The following is a 16269-nucleotide window of genomic DNA, read 5'->3' on the forward strand; positions in this document are numbered from 1 at the left end:
AAAAAATACATGGAATAACATGCTGTTTGCTGCCATCACATTGTCACTCTGCTTGCTTATTAGACACCGTCCCCTACCCTGGATCTATCTTGTCTATTTAGATGCTAAGCGCTTTGGAGCAGGGACCATTGGCTATGCTATGTTTGTACAGTGTCTAGCACAATGGGGTTCTGGTCCATCACAGGTGCTCCTAGGCTGTACGATAATACAAAGAATAAATAATAATAATTCCTTCCCCCTACTACAACTTTGACATAATTCTGGCTTTTACAGTAAACATCCTTGAGCCTTCCCAGAAGTCTTCCAGCAAAACCAAAGAAGATTGGACTTGACATTTTTGATATTTCTAACTTTAAAAAATACCATTCTTTATCATGAAGAGGAAAAATAAGCACAAGTCCAAGAAAACATTTTCAATATATATTTCAAGTGAAATCCTGACCCAACTGAAGTCAATGGGAGTTTTACCATTGATTTCACTGGGGCCAGGATTTCTCTCTTTCCATTCATCTTCAATCCTAATGGTGTTCCCCCCACCCCCTTCACCAGGAACAGGGTTCTACCTTTTGTTCCTTCTACTTGTACAACATAGAGTAGCTATACATAAAAATCCTCTCCAAACTAGCTCGTATTTTCAAAATTAAATTAATAATTTTCTATAGTCTTTTCAGATACTGACCAATCAGGATCTAAATTTACTGATGCCTCTTAATCATTAGAACTGTAATATAGGCCAGACTTGATATATATCATCATTAGGTACAGCCTCAGCTTACTGAAACTATTGGTTCTACCAATTGTAGGTTGAAACAGTTTATCACCCAAAATCAGAGCTTCCTTATTTCAGAAGGTTAAGTGAGTCCAAGGTCCTAGGAATTTCTATGATTGCATAAATGGGATAAGAGATCTGGATTATTCAAATGGGGTGTAAATTGACCAATATAACTTAGTCAAAATGATTTGGTCTTTCTCAGAAATGAAACTTCCAGGAAAATGTTTAGAGAAGATAGCAATTACCCTATTCCTTTATATATCCTTTATATATCTTCCTACTGTATTTTCCACTACATGCATCCGATAAAGTAGGCTGTAGCCCACGAAAGCTTATGCTCAAATAAATTTGTTAGTCTCTAAGGTGCCACAAGTACTCCTATTCCTTTTATGATTCTGACTGTTAATTTATGATGCATCCCGAGGCAATGATGGGTGCCCTTTTTTTAAAAAATCAAAAGATAAACCTTAATGAAAGTTTTTGGTTTTTTTTCAATCATCACAACAGTAAATATTAAAAATGCATCAAAAGCAGAATCAGCTTTTAGCAGAAGCCATGAAGGTCCTCAATAGGGTGAAGTTCAACACTCCAGTATCTGTGCAGCATTTTTGGACATGAGATTATACATCAAAGTCGTGACAGTGAGTCACCACAAATTACTTTGGAAGAACTACACCCAGTGGTTTCAGAACATAAAACTAACTGAGGCAATGGCCTAGAGAATAAATTGCAAACTAGAATTGCCAGGGAACAGAGTTTGCTACATGACTTTTCTCAGAAATAAAGCCACTTTCCTTTTCTTACAGCCCTACTTCATCACTCATTCAACAGATTCAAAAGCACATGGCTAAAGTAATCCTAAATTTCATGGTGAAGCAGTTAGACTTTGCTTCCAGCTGTAATAAAGCTGTGTCCACACAAATCCAATCTTCTCTTTTTTAAACAGACTAGTGCTCAGACTATATCAGGGTCTCCTTTGGGTACAGTAGAACTTAATTCAACCAGTTGAAGGTTTGAAAACTAAGAGGTCTTTTTTAAGAGGTTTAAAAAATTATAATGAATCAACACTATCAAGTTCTACCAGCCAATCAATTAGATTGTGTGTTGGAATGTAGAAAAATTGTTTCTACTAGTGAGGTTTCAAGGATTCTGACTCATACAGATCAAACACTTTGCATAAGATGGATTTATTATGGTTCAAACTGCAGTATTAAAGCAACCCAGGGCACAACTGACAAACTCTCTTTTCTTTGACATATCTAGGCATTTTAAAGGCACACAGTTGTTGAGATCAGAGAATCAACATTCTCTCAGGCTAGAACTCTAAGCTTAAATTCTCCTCAAGTGCTAGCTGCTACTTTTCACTGTATCGCCTGGCAGTTTTTGTTGCTTACCTTGAAAGTTTGTTTTTAAAACAGAATTTTGTTACTAATGTTTGTAAGCTCTAGTCATGTGCCAAGTGAGCAGGGCTGGACAGGAACCCACACATCTTATAACTCTGCACTGTTAGCACAATCTTCCCAAACACACCTTTTTGCTGGGATTTCCCACACCACAAAAGAAGAGATTTAAAGCCCATCAGTGACAAAGACAAGAGCACACTCACTATAAACTACATGTCATCCTTTCTTTAAACCAAAATTACTAGTGTCATGATCTTCTGCCCAGTCGTCAAACTCTCTCTCTCTCTCACTCACTCACTCACTCACTCACACACACACACACACACACACGGCTCTGCAGAACCCACAGCCAGTTCTGTTGTAACATCCAAGGATTATATAGTCAAGCAGTTTTCTAAACGTATCTTTACATAAAATCAGACAGGATGATTCAGGAACTCATTTCCCAAAATGCAACACTTCAAGAGCACACGATCACACATACTCATTTGTTTGCACATAAATACCATGGAAAAGGATTAATCTGTAACTCAGGAAGAAAATTGCCATGAGGTATAAACAGCAGCTGTTTTACAAATGCATATAGTATCGTACCTTTTTCATTCACAGTTTCTTCTTTTATTTTCCTCACCGCTTCTTGGCCTTCACTTTCATCGTTTCCAGCTGTCATCATCAAGAAAATGCAGAATTAATAATGCAATCATCTTAAAGACTGTTGAGTACCCAGTCATCCCACAAGTATAGGTTAACCACAATGTAAAATGCCACAATCAGAAAGCAAACAACAAGCTTGAAGTGAAAGAGAATTATTTATTGCAATCACACTAACAGAGGTTTCAAAAAGCACCATACAAACACATTGCTATTCACACATGACTGGACTGTTTTGTCTCTTCTAGTTATTGCATGAAGGCTGGACAGCCACATGCTTGAGCAGCTGCAGCTAAAACCAAATCTGGTGATTCAAGTGAAGTACATTTCAGAAACAGAGTCTGAAACAGTCATAAAGCAATAAGCGTGGACTGCATAGCATTTCTTTTTCCAAAATGAAAAAGAACTGATGGGATTTCATTGAGTATTTTGGTGGATACTCACTAAAATGTCCAGTCCATCTGACTCAGTGCATAGGTGCAGTTCTTACTAGCATTAATAGAAAATAAGTGTAGACATCAAAGATAGAGAAGAGACTCTGCCCTCGTGTCATTGAACTACAGTAGACAATCTAGTTAACAATTGGATAGTATTCATTGTTTGGCAGTTGCTTTGTAACAATGCTGGCTTTGGAACAACAACAAAAAATACTGTGCTTGGTAACAGTTTTAATTTTGAAAGCCGAATTTACCATTCTGTCTATCCATCAACAGATACAGAGATTTTCTATAGCACCCATCATCACAGCATCTGAGTCCTTCCTAGGTAAATTAGATGCACATAGTAAGCCCCCTAATGAACGATAAAAAGTCTTCTGCCGCCTCTAGTTATAGAAAGACAGCCTGGGTTTTTATAAGCCTGGGTGATAAGGAAGGCTTTATTTTTCTTCCCCCTTTTTTGATTTGTTATTGTTTATTAGGTTATTTATGTATTTATTTTGCTGATTTATCTTCCATGTATTTGTTCCTTTCTCTTTCTGGTTATGGAGGGAGAGATCTTTCACAGAGGAGTTTGTTGTGGCATGCCGAATAGTTCAATCAGACGCTGGATTAGTCTGATTTCATCTGGGAACTCCCTGTACGCCCTTGAGAGAGAACATTTTATCTCTGGGACCTCATTACACTTCATTCTGGATTGTATAAACGACATTGTCCAAGAGCGATTGGAGGGATCAGACCAGCACAGGGGTGAAGTCACCCAGGCCACTGAGGGGGTAGGCTAATGCATTCTGCAGAAGCTGGAGCCTCTGTGTTGCTTCCGCATTTAGCCCCAGGTATAGGGAGTTACAATATTCTGTCTGGAGGTGACAAATGGATGGGTTCATGAAATGGAAGGAGAAGACTCACTATTTATATGAAAGCAGTTGAAACAGGCAATTTTGCCATTTAAAACTGTTAATGGGAAGACATGTATGTACAGAGTAGATCAGCTTTTCAATTCCTTTTTGACCTCCTCATACTAACCATTTGGAATCAAAGCAAAGAAACACTCATTTGTAGTATTTGTTTTTCTGCAAAATCCATCTGGGGTTTTATGACACACAAACATTCAGCTTGATCCTAATTTCTGGAAATAGATGCAGTGTCAAAGAACAAAGCCTACAGTGAAACTGCCACGTCTGTGGAACTCTGCACAAAGCCGCTATGGGCAAGGAATCAACTCTCCTCACTCTTTCAGCTTAAGTGATTTCCTACAGTGGGGTTTCAAAAATCAATGTGTCACAGTGCTAGATACAGTTATGTTAAAAACTGACTTCTGTGGCAAGCCCTGTGAGGGTCCCATCTGATCCTCCTTTCATTCAGCATTTATCACCCAGTGAACATGCATATTAAAACCTCCCCAGTGACTTGATTTAACTCTCAGTATGTTCATTTATTTTTTCAAAGAACTTGCGTTGCACAACAAATTGTAATTCACATTATTTTCACTGTTATATTAATGGTTCCTCATTAAAGCTCAGGACCCTCCAAACGAGTTCAGTTTATCTTATTTGCATATTTTAATTCAAGACCATTGGGACAAAAGAATCATTTTACTAAATAGCTGCTTCAAAACTGTTTCCATATTAGCGTAAGAGGGAGTTTGAAAACACGAGTCTAGGAGCATCATAAAATTAAAAATTGCCTTGACCAAAACTGTTTGTGTGCTGGAGGCTTTTGAAATGAATTTTGCAAAGCAAATGCTTTAGGGTGAATAAAGAGACTGGATAAGTGACAAAATCCTTATGAAATGTTCAAAGTAATGTATCAGAAAAAGATACAGTAATATTTTAAGAGTAATCTACACCTCTGATTTTATTTAAAGAGATGAGTGATTCCTTACTTATTAGGGGCAAAGCAACAGAGCATTTATAGTCAAAGTTGATAAACACATTCCATTTTAATCTCTTGTTTCAGTTGCTTTTACTGTGACAAACTAACCATTTGCTCTGAAATTTTCCATGCTTGATCTCTGCCTTAGGATCATCAAATGATCTATCCCCTGTCGCCCATTCCCAGTTTCTGGCAAACAGAGGCTAGGGTCACCATCCCTGCCCATCCTGGCTAGTAGCCAGTGATACTCCTTCATTGTCACCAAACAACTACAAAGGGTTAAAGACAGTAAGCAGCAGCTCCACTGAAATACTGTTTGGAAGATCCATTGGGGTGGGAACCAGACAATGAATTCTTGTCTCACTTTTTCCATGGACTAGTTTCAATATTCTGCTCACTTATAACCCTTATTATAGAGGCAGGCCTCATACTTCTACCTTAACACACAAGTAGATAAAATGCTCCCTTATTTAAAAAATGTTAATTAGATTTTGAAAGGTTTCACATGATCACTTTGAGCAGAACTGGGAGTAGACTTCATGTGTACCTGAATCTCATCTACTTAAACATGCTGCCTCCTAGAATGAACATGCCAAATCTATGTGCTTGGCTATTGTGTTTGCAAAACAGATCTACTCCTGCATGCTCACCTTTAGAAAGCTCGTTAAAATCCACAATTGAATGAGTCCTATATGTAAATGCAAAGCATCATTATCAAATAATTAGTAGCTAAGAGTCCTAACTTTCAGTCTCCTGCTTTAAACACTGGACCACAGTTCCCATCCAGAGCCAGGAACACATCCCAGTTCCTTGTATTGTACTGCTGTCTAGCAAGTAGTTCTGTAACCCACAAGTAAAGTGAGCAGTGCACACAAAGGAGAACAGCTACTACTGAGCACAAATTTAAAATGTTCCAATGTGGTAGTAAATTCTGATTTTATTTTTAAAAGTCACCAATCAATATTTAAGAATCACACACACAGTCCATCATCTGTTTTATGTAGGACCTAGACAAAAATACAAAATATGTTGCATCCTCTCACTGCAGACTCTTCAAACAGGTTACACTCTCAAAGCTGTGCTGAAGTCACCAGGAATGTTGATACTCAAAGAAAGGAAAGGTCATAACACTCTTAAGCACCATTTGAAATATCCTTATTGAAATGTCCTATAAAATGTAATAATAAGGATGAAAACAAAAAAGTTTTTTAAATTTTCAAAGGGTTCCATAGAAATCAAGATAAGCAACCACAGAATATAATGGAGTATAATATCCTTTCAACAGAATTTTAAAAACATCCTATACAATTTCAGAGAAAACATGTATGTCTGCAACAGAATAGCATTGGTTTTAAATGTCTAATTAAAGGTTAATCGGCATTAAAATTCAATATGACCGATAATGTCAATGTTTATTATTTTTCTTTGTATTATGGTAGCATCTAAATGAGAGAGATACGATCGGGGCCCCATTACATTAGAATCTGTACAGTCTCCTAGTAAGAGACAGGCCCTATTCTAAAGAGCTTACAATCTAAATAGTCATGACAGACAAAGAGTGGGTGGGGATTTGGGGAACCAAAGGCACAGAGAGGCAAAGTGACTTGCCCAAGGTCAGTGACAGAGCCAAAAATCGAGCTGCCACAAGGAGAAAGATAAAATGTCAAGTGTCTAAGTGCTCTCCAAAAAACAAAGAATGCAAAAGATAAAACTATTAAAAACAAAAGCTAAAAAGGACTTCGCACTGTGCTTTGTGTTAATAAACAAACAAACCCAACGCTGATTCAAACAGTCTATAATTTTTCCACAGAAATATCTTGTCAGTCACTCCAACTATTGAGCCTTTGAGGTAGAAAACTGAGGACAATTTAGACCACTCAGCAACAAGGAATTTGCTCGGTAAGTGCCTGATCCTGCTTCCGTTGTTGTCAATGGCAAAATTTTCATGGAACTTCAATGGGAGCAGCATCTGGCCCTAATTCTATACATTCCAGAATGAATCAACATATACTGTATCTGACTGATACTGTAAACGGTTACAGAAGGAAAGGAAAGCAGCAATGTAGCAGACATCATACAGATAGCTGGAGTGAAAAATTGGAGTGAAAAGGCATGTAAAAGATGCTGTTCAAGATTTTGTTTTACTAACCAAGAGCCCAATCCAAAGCCCTCTGAAGTCAAGACAAAGCCTCTCACTGATTTCAATGGACTTTGGAACAGGCCTTAAAAGATGATGCCCAACAAAGAAACTGAGGAAGTAAAGTATATTTATTTTAGCAGAGTCAGGTTATTGAAAATCCAAATGAGAGAGAATGTTGTGCGTCACAAACAGGGCTGGCATTCAAATACAGAAAGATGCACAATGCTAAAACAGATGTAGTATTCTGAACTAGAGAGTGAGACGTTTAAGACCTGAGAGAGTATATGGTATGAGGACTAAATTCAGACATGGTATAAACAGCCACAATGTAGTGTTTTAACACATTTGTAAATGATCTCTTCAAACTTTTGTGACCCACAGTAGAGTCCCCTTCCTGGATTTTTCCCCCCATTGACTCAATATAATTGCACTCACTTTCACCACTTCTGAATTTAGCCATGAGAATTTGGGGGTGAGCAGCTTTCACTTGATAAGAACTGCCTACCCTAGATTCAAAAAGCTTGGGAGAGTTTGGCATGTTCATATCCATTGAAAGAACTTTGAGAAAAGTTGCTTAGAAGAAATAACAACTGGCTTGGGAACTTAGACTACTGAGCTACTTAAACACTTTCCCCACTTCTCTTTTCTCTGCTAAATGCATAATATTTAGAGGGAATAAAAAAATACAGCTGGTCATGGAATAATGTATGCAAAGCTGGTCTGTCTCTTTTCTGACTTATTTCTTCTACTTTGCACCATGTAAATAATGAAATAAATTCAGGTGAGATTGATTTAGCAAAGATACTTTCTGCAATCAAGTCCAAAAAATAAAAACTAGTCATGCAAATTTGACTGAATAAATGCATAAAATAAGGCATGATTGAAGTGGGATGAAAAATTCTATTTCTCAGTGAAACACTACAGCTAATAATGTATAAAGCAAATAATAAAGCTAGAGTATAAACTTAGTTAAAAATATTCCCCCAGTCTTCATTTACATATATAAACACTGCATGTCAAACCATTTGGTTACATGACCCAATGGGCTTTGGATCAGATTCTGCCATCTTACATTGAGAAGAACCTCACTCTGAAGGCCGTTTCAAGGTTTCAGTGGGACTTACCACAGAGCAACACATTTTATTCAGTTTAATTAAGTGAAACAAAATCTGGTTTTAGTAATTCAACACAGTTGAATGATTTTATGCATTATTGGTACTCCAGATGCATTATCCAGGTATTCCAGAGGGTTCTGAACAAATGTTTTATTTATTATTATTAAAACGCATTTATCATGGTAGTGCCTTAGGGCCAAGCAAGAGTGGGACCCCATGGTGCTAGGCACTACACAAATACAGAGTAGTAGGTCAGGGGTCGGCAACCTCTGGCATGCGGCTCGTCAGGGTAAGCACCCTGGCAGACCGGGCCAGTTTGTTTACCTGCCGCGTCCGCAGGTTCGGCTAATCGCGGCTCCCACTGGCCGCGGTTTGCCGCTCCAGGCCAATGGGGGCTGCGGGAAGCAGCGCGGGCCGAGGGATGTGCTGGCTGCATGCCAGAGGTTGCCGACCCCTGTAGTAGATTCTCCCGGCCCTGAAGAGCTTGCAGTCTAAATAGACAAGACAGACACAGAATGGGGAAAGAGTTAGAACACACAAGCAGAGTGAGCACTGTGATAGCAGTAAACTGCATGTTAGTTCTATTTTTGGGGGGACAGTGCATGGCATTCTTAAGAGGGGATCAGCTAAATGGAAATAAAAAGGAAGGGAATTAAGGTGAGGGGGACAGGGCAGGGGAAGAGAGGACAGGAGGGGCAGATGTGGAGTGAAGTTGAGGTGAAGAGACTGTGAGCAATGGGGAGAGGAAGGGTTGGAACAAACAGTCAATCAGCACAAGGCACAGAAAGTCCAGTCTAAACTGTAGAAAGTTCTCTGAATCTCCAAAGGCTGCTTCTGCTCCTGCCTGCTTGAATCTCTGATGGGGAGGGGTCTCCTCTTGCAGATCATGTGGGGAGGAAGAGGAGGCATCATCTGGGTCCTAATGCCCCCAAAGTGGCGGTGTCTCCCCTACACTGTGCTGAGTTCTGGGGGACAGTGGAAGAAAGGGGTGCCCTCCAGCTGGGCCCCATTTTACTCCCTCCCGCTCAGTGCAGCAATCCCCATTTGGGCTGCTTCTACCTTTGCATCATAATCAGTGGAACTCGAGTCAGAGGACTTATGTTCCCTGGAGGGACTGTTATTGACAGGACATCAGTGGAATATGGGGAGTTAGGCTGGAACTCAGCAACATGGACAGAGCAGTCCCCGAGATTTAATAACGTTTCACTTGTTCAACTTAACCTGCATTCAGCTTCACTCTTTGTGAGGGAAACATGGTAGCACATTCTGAGCTGCGAGTTCTCTGCAGGACAGCAGCTGGCAGCATGAGCCATGGAATTCAGTCTGAAGTCCCCTCAGAGACCTGAATTTTTCAGGCTGAAACCTAGCCTAGCAATGGGCCCAGTGGAAGGAGGAGTTGGAGCTATACACAGACCTAGCCATGCAGGAGGACAACAGCAGCAGGAAAAAGGCTGAGAGGGCTGCAGCACTCTGAAGCTCACTACTGCCTCAAGCCACACAGCAATGCTAGGAACCCTGGGGACCCATTGCTCCCTAAAGTAGAACGATTCTACAGCATGGCACAGGTTTTTCACTAGAGATGACTCTGAAGGGAAGGAAACAGGCCCCTATTTTACAGCCTTGTGCACAGTGGCTGCTACATGCAATTTTGGGGACTTGATAGATTCCCTAATGTAGGACAGGATAGTTTACAGCACTTGGGATCACCACCTAAAGGAGCAGCTGCTCCGGGAAGGCAGTCTCACATCAGATAGATACTTAGACATTGGGTGTGCAGCAGAAGCCTCAAGAGAAAGGAGGGAAGCCCTAGGAGGCACCACACCCCCAGTAGTACGTACGGAAAGACAACAGCAAAGAAGAGCAGGTGGCCAGGGTTCCACATCCATAGTGAGATGCATTTACTGTGGGAAACAACATGAGTGGGTGAAGGAGAAGTGCCCGGCCCTAGGATAGCAGCAAAGAATGTGACCAGTTGAACCATTTTAGCAGTGTGTGCAAGAGCAGAGGAAGGTCTCAGAAAGATTCAGTCAGATTTGTACAAGAGGCGGATTGCACATCAGACAGCAGGGATGACATCATGTCTCTCTCCTTGACTCTAAGAGCATATCAAGTCCTGACAGGAAAGCAACAAGGGTACAATACCAACCTCCATGCATGCACAATGCTTTGAGGGAAACATCCTGCACAATTCCAGGATCATGGAACCTCCTGCAGTGTGATTCCCCAGAATTAATTGGACTCGAACACATTCATTATAAAGATCAGGCACAATCTAATAACGTACAATGAGTGCATAATGCAACCCATAGGAAAATGTGATCCAATAATAACTAACCCAAACAATAACAGATGGTACCTACAGAAGTTTGTGGTGATGGATGGTAAGCTCCACACACCCTTCTTGGAGAATACATCCATACAAGTCATGGATCTGATCAGGGTACAGACTCAGAATTTTATAGCGGCAGTGCAACAAGACAGTGTAGATCACTTTAGAAGTATAGGAGGGATGTTTTCAAATGCAATAGGTGCCTCAAAGAAAAGTTGTGACTGGAAACAGATCCCAAGGTGGGACCTGTGTGCTTACCACGAAGGGAAATTCCAGTGGCACTAGGGAGTACAAAAGGAGTTTGAAAGTCTGCAGGGCAAGGGTATCATAGTACCATGGTGGTGGCAAAGAAGCCATCAGTCAAACCGTGCATCTGCATAGACCCAGGCATTGGAAAGATGCCACTATCCATGATGACATCTTGTCAGAACTTTCCAAAGCCAGAATCTTGACAGTCTGATATGAGGAATGAGTTTGGTCACAGAAACCGGGACAGAGTTCAGCATGATAACAACACTTGCAACACCATTTGATTGCTATAGATAGCTGCACATGCCAATATGCATAAGGCCAGCACAAAAGATGTTCCAGAGAAGTCTCACCCAGCATTGTTCCTAGATGGGTAGTGGTGTTAGCTAACACCCTGAACAGCATCAGCGAGTTGGGAGGAGAAGATTAGGACACTGAATCCTTTAACATGCTGTACTGTCTCCCAGTTTTAACAGTGAAACTGATGAAAATCAAACAGTCTATGGAAAAGGACACCCAACTACAGGCAGTAAAGACAGCAATTCTACCAAAGCCAAGTACTGGTAGGAGCAGAACTATTTTTTCGCATTAAAGATTAGCTGAGAGTGCAGGATGCAATCATATTTTGTGAAAAAAGAGCTGTTGTCTCCACCTCATTACATAAGGACCTCATGCGAAAAATACATGTCACGCACCTGGGTATTGACAGCTGACTTAAATGTGCCCTAGAATGTGTTTACTGGGTGGGAACAAATACACAACTCTGCTCCTTGATAGATGAGTGATGCCTGACAGTCATGTGATAAATGCCAGCAGAAAGAAACTCTTACCACATAAGTGGCCCACCTTACCATGGAAAAAGGTGGAAGCAGACTTATTTACCTTCAATGAAAAGCAGTACTTGATTACAGTGAACTGCTATTCAAATTTTAGGGATGTCAGTGCCCTGCCTGATACAAGAAGCAAGTCAAACTGAGGGCCCACTTTGCAAGATACGGCATTCTGAACACTGTATTCACCAACAACAGCTCCCAATTTGCCTCAGAAAAATTCAAAGTAATTTGCATGCAAATGGGAATTTGACCACCATACCTCCTCCCCACCAGTTGACTCAATTGTGAAAACAGCTAAAAGGCTGTTACATAAGGCTGTTTCTTCTGGTTCAGACCCCTTGTTAACATTTTTGGCACACAGAAATACCCTATCAGAAGGGTCCCAAAACAGTCAGGGACAGGCACTGATGGGATGAAGAACTAAAACACTGCTGTCAATGAGAGGAGGTCTGTTGCAACCAGAAGGATGGAGACACCACTGAGAAGAGATGTCCAACAATCAGAGAATGCAGGCACTAGCGTATGACAGGTCAGCTAAGGACCTACCGGCCCTAGAGACAGGCATCCCTGTGAGGATTCAGCCATTAGACAGACACCAGAAAGAGTCAGCTAAAAGATCCTGAAGGGGTGCAGTGGCATCAGATCATATAAGATAAGTAAGAGGGACAAGTGATCCAAAGGAACAGGAGGCTATTACAAGCCAGTAGACACAACAGCCAGAGAGCCTACTGAGATAGAGAGATCATCACAGAACAGAGAATTATTCAGAGACAAGGAAGGAGGAGACAGGTAATTCCCAGGGTGGTCGCCTTTTGAGGAGACCAAATTATCTCCAAGAAAATGTAAACAACTAAGTTTGTGGTAAAGATGAGACTCCAACTTGGCTATACGTTAGCAACTTCTGGCCGAAGGAAAACGGATTGGGGTCTAGGATTCAATAATTTGTTTTAAATGTTTATATTAAAATGTTTGTAAAATAGGGATGATGTATCATGATCAGTGGAACTGAAGTCAGAGGGCCCATGTTCCCTGGAGGGGCTGTTAGTGACGGCACACCAGTGGACACAGGGAATGCCATGGAGTTAGGCTGAAAACAACTCAGCCACATGGAGAGACCAGTGTACAGGGTTTAATAAAGTTCCACTTCTTCAACTTAACCTGCATTCACCATCACTCTTTGCAAATGAAACAGCTCCTACTGGCTGGAATCTCATGTATAAATGTATGCTTTTTGGAATTTTTTTAAATTTATTTGGAATCTCACAAAAAGGATAATTTTCAATCATGTTCACCATTTACAGAGAGGATTGACTGATCCAAATGAAAGACTGGGGTATTTTCTAGCTAGATTTGTACTTTGTAAACATAGGGAATTAATTATTCACCTGGCTGTAGAAAAAGGTAACCAAAATAAAAAATTAGGGCTGTCAAGTGATTAAAAAAATTAATCGCACTGTTACACAATAATAGGATACCTTTTATTAAAATATTTGTGGATGTTTTCTACATTTTCAAATCTATTGATTTCAATTACAACACAGAATACAAAGTGTATGTGGTCACTTTATATTTATTTTTAATTAAAAGTATTTGCACTGTAAAAAAACAAAACAAATAGTATTTTTCAATTCACCTAATACAAATACTGTAGTGCAATCTCTTTATCATGAAAGTTGAACTTACAAATGTAGAATTATGTGAAAAGAAAACTGCATTAAAAAAGAAAACAATGTAAAATTTTAGCGCCTGCAAGTCCACTCAGTCCTATTTCTTGTTCAGCCAATCACTCAGACAAACAAGTTTGTTTACATTTGCAGGAGATAATGCTGCCCACTTCTTGTTTACAATGTCACCTGAAAGTGAGAACAGCATTCTCATGGCACTGTTGTAGCCAGCATCACAAGATATTTATGTGCCAGATGCACTAAAGATTCATATGTCCCTTCATGCTTCAACCACCATTCCAGGGGACATGCGTCCATGCTGATAACGGGTTCTGCTCAATAACAATCCAAAGCCGTGTGGACCGATACATGTTCATTTTCATTATCTGAGTCAGATGCCATCAGCAGAAGGTTGATTTTCTTTTTTGGTGGTTTGGGTTCTGTAGTTTCCACATCGGAATTTTGCTCTTTTAAGACTTTTTAAATCATGCTCCAAACCTCATCCTTCTCAGATTTTGGAAAGCACTTCAGGTTCTTAAACCTTGGGTCAAGTGCTGTAGCTATCTTTAGAAATCTCACATTGATACCTTCTTTGCATTTTGTCAAATCTGCAGTAAAAGTGTTCTTAAAATAAACAACATGTGCTGGGTCAGCATCCGAGACTGCTATAACATGAAATATATGGCAGAATGCGGGTAAAACAGAGCAGGGGACATACAATTCTCCCCCAAAGAGTTCAGTCACAAGATTAATTAAAGCATTATTTTTTTAACGAGCGTCATCAGCATGGAAGCATGTCCTCTGGAATGGTGCTGAAGCATTAAGGGGCATACGAACATTTAGCATATCTGGCATGTAAATACCTTGTAATGCCGGCTACAAAAGTGTCATGCAAATGCCTGTTCTCACTTTCTGGTGATATTGTAAATAAGAAGCGGGAAGCATTATCTCCCTGTAAATGTAAACAAACTTGTTTGTCTTAGAGATTGGCTAAACAAGAAGTAGGACTGAGTGGACTTGTAGGCGCTGAAGTTTTACATTGTTTTGTTTTTGATTGCAGTTATGTAACAAAAAAATAATCTACATTTGTAAGTTGCACTTTCACGACAAAGAGATGGCACTATAGTACTTGTATGAGGGGAACTGAAAAATACTATTTCTTTTGTTTATCATTTTTACAATGCAAATATTTATAATAAAAAATAATATACTTTGATTTCAGTTACAACACAGAATACAATATATATGAAAATGTAGAATAACATCCAAAATATTTAATGCATTTCAATTGGTATTCTATTGTTTAACAGTGCAATTAAAACTGCGATTAATTGTGATTAATTTTTTTAATCGCGATTAATTTTTTGTAGTTAACTGTGAATAATCGACAGCCCTATAAAAATATTTTCTTTCTTGAACAGCTCTCACAATGGGAGAAACTATTTCTGGGTGAAAAAAGGAAACTTAAATATTTCAAATATGGTGTCACAACCTGCAAAGCTTAAGATTGCCTGGAATAAAAAAGAAATGTTGTTACCAAAGATGGCAAGTTGGAGAATTTCCTGACTACCGACAAAAAGAAATGCAGAAATGAAATGGAACCAGGTTCCAAAAAAAGTAAACCAGGTACACTTAAAATGACTAGAACAGGGCAGTGCAGAGAAGACATTCCACCTCTTGACTTGTAATACACACAATTGATGGTTTTACACTCAGTACATGTTTTGCTCTGTTTGACTAGGGACAAAACAATAGAGCTATCCCTAACCAAACAAAGGAATAGGGGCTTTGCTCAGGTTTTACTTTTTAATTGTCTTTAAACAGACTAAGCTGGGGAAATTTCAGCAAACATGTGAATGACTTGGAAGGTTGTGTGTGTGTAAAAATAGAGGGTGATAGCTGAACCTCTTGTAGCCTTCACTGTAGTGCAACTACTGTAGTAAAATATTAAAGTGAGATCATTACTAGGCAATCCACTATATGTTTTTCAGCGCTCATAAGAGAATTAGAAAACAAGCTCTCAAGTATGAAATACTGCTCAACTCTAACTCTACCGTGCATACCATCCTAACAAAATATTCCTCACTTAGGAAGAGAAATGCTTTCCTGCACATACTAGAACTCAAATATCTCTCAGCAACAATCTAGAGTGAGAGGAGACTTAGCCCTGATCTACACTGGGGGGGGGGGGAACAATCTAAGTTACGCAACTTCAGCTATGTGAATAACGTAGCTGAAGTCGATGTACTTAGATCGACTTACCGTGGTGTCTTCACCGTGGTGAGTCGACTGCTGCCGCTCCCCCTGTCAACTCTGCTTGCGCCTCTCGCAGCACTGGAGTACAAGAGTTGACGGGAGAGGGCTCGGAGGTCGATTTATCGCATCTGCATCTAGACTAGACACAATAAATCGATCCCCACTGGATTGATTGCTGCCAGCCGATCCGGCAGGTAGTGTAGACATACTCACAGTGTCATACATAAATTTTCTGTAATTAAAATTAAATCAAACTATCTTTGAAAATGAAAAACTGCACTCTCTAGATAAGATTTAATTATCCTTCTAAAGTCACCTTTGTGGTTTTAACATACTGTATTAGAATGGACTGATTTAGAGCATAAGGAGTCTAACCTGAAAATTGAAAACCAGACAAAACAGAAAGAGGTGACAAAGATATTTGCTTTCTCACAGTTGCAGCTGGACTTGAAGGGGTTTCAAGTAAGTGCTGGGTTTCTCAGTGGAATTTTATTAATCTGTAACAAAATGTGAGGCTCCAACAGATTAAGTGTATTTATAGTATG

General features: G+C 39.8%; 1 protein-coding gene across 1 annotated transcript in view; it reads right to left on the reverse strand.

Moving 5' to 3' along the window:
* Nucleotides 1-16269, reverse strand: part of LOC113406325 (dehydrogenase/reductase SDR family member on chromosome X-like) — a 219145-nt gene that overhangs the window by 153309 nt on the left and 49567 nt on the right. Inside the window, exon 3 of the mRNA XM_026650524.2 lies at nt 2770-2838. Coding sequence (XP_026506309.1) covers nt 2770-2838 — 69 coding nt within the window. The remainder of the gene's footprint in view (nt 1-2769; nt 2839-16269) is intronic.

This window comes from Terrapene carolina, unplaced genomic scaffold (genome assembly GCF_002925995.2).
Source record: "Terrapene carolina triunguis isolate 2854851 unplaced genomic scaffold, T_m_triunguis-2.0 Scaffold25, whole genome shotgun sequence".
NCBI classification, from domain to species: Eukaryota; Metazoa; Chordata; order Testudines; family Emydidae; genus Terrapene; species Terrapene triunguis.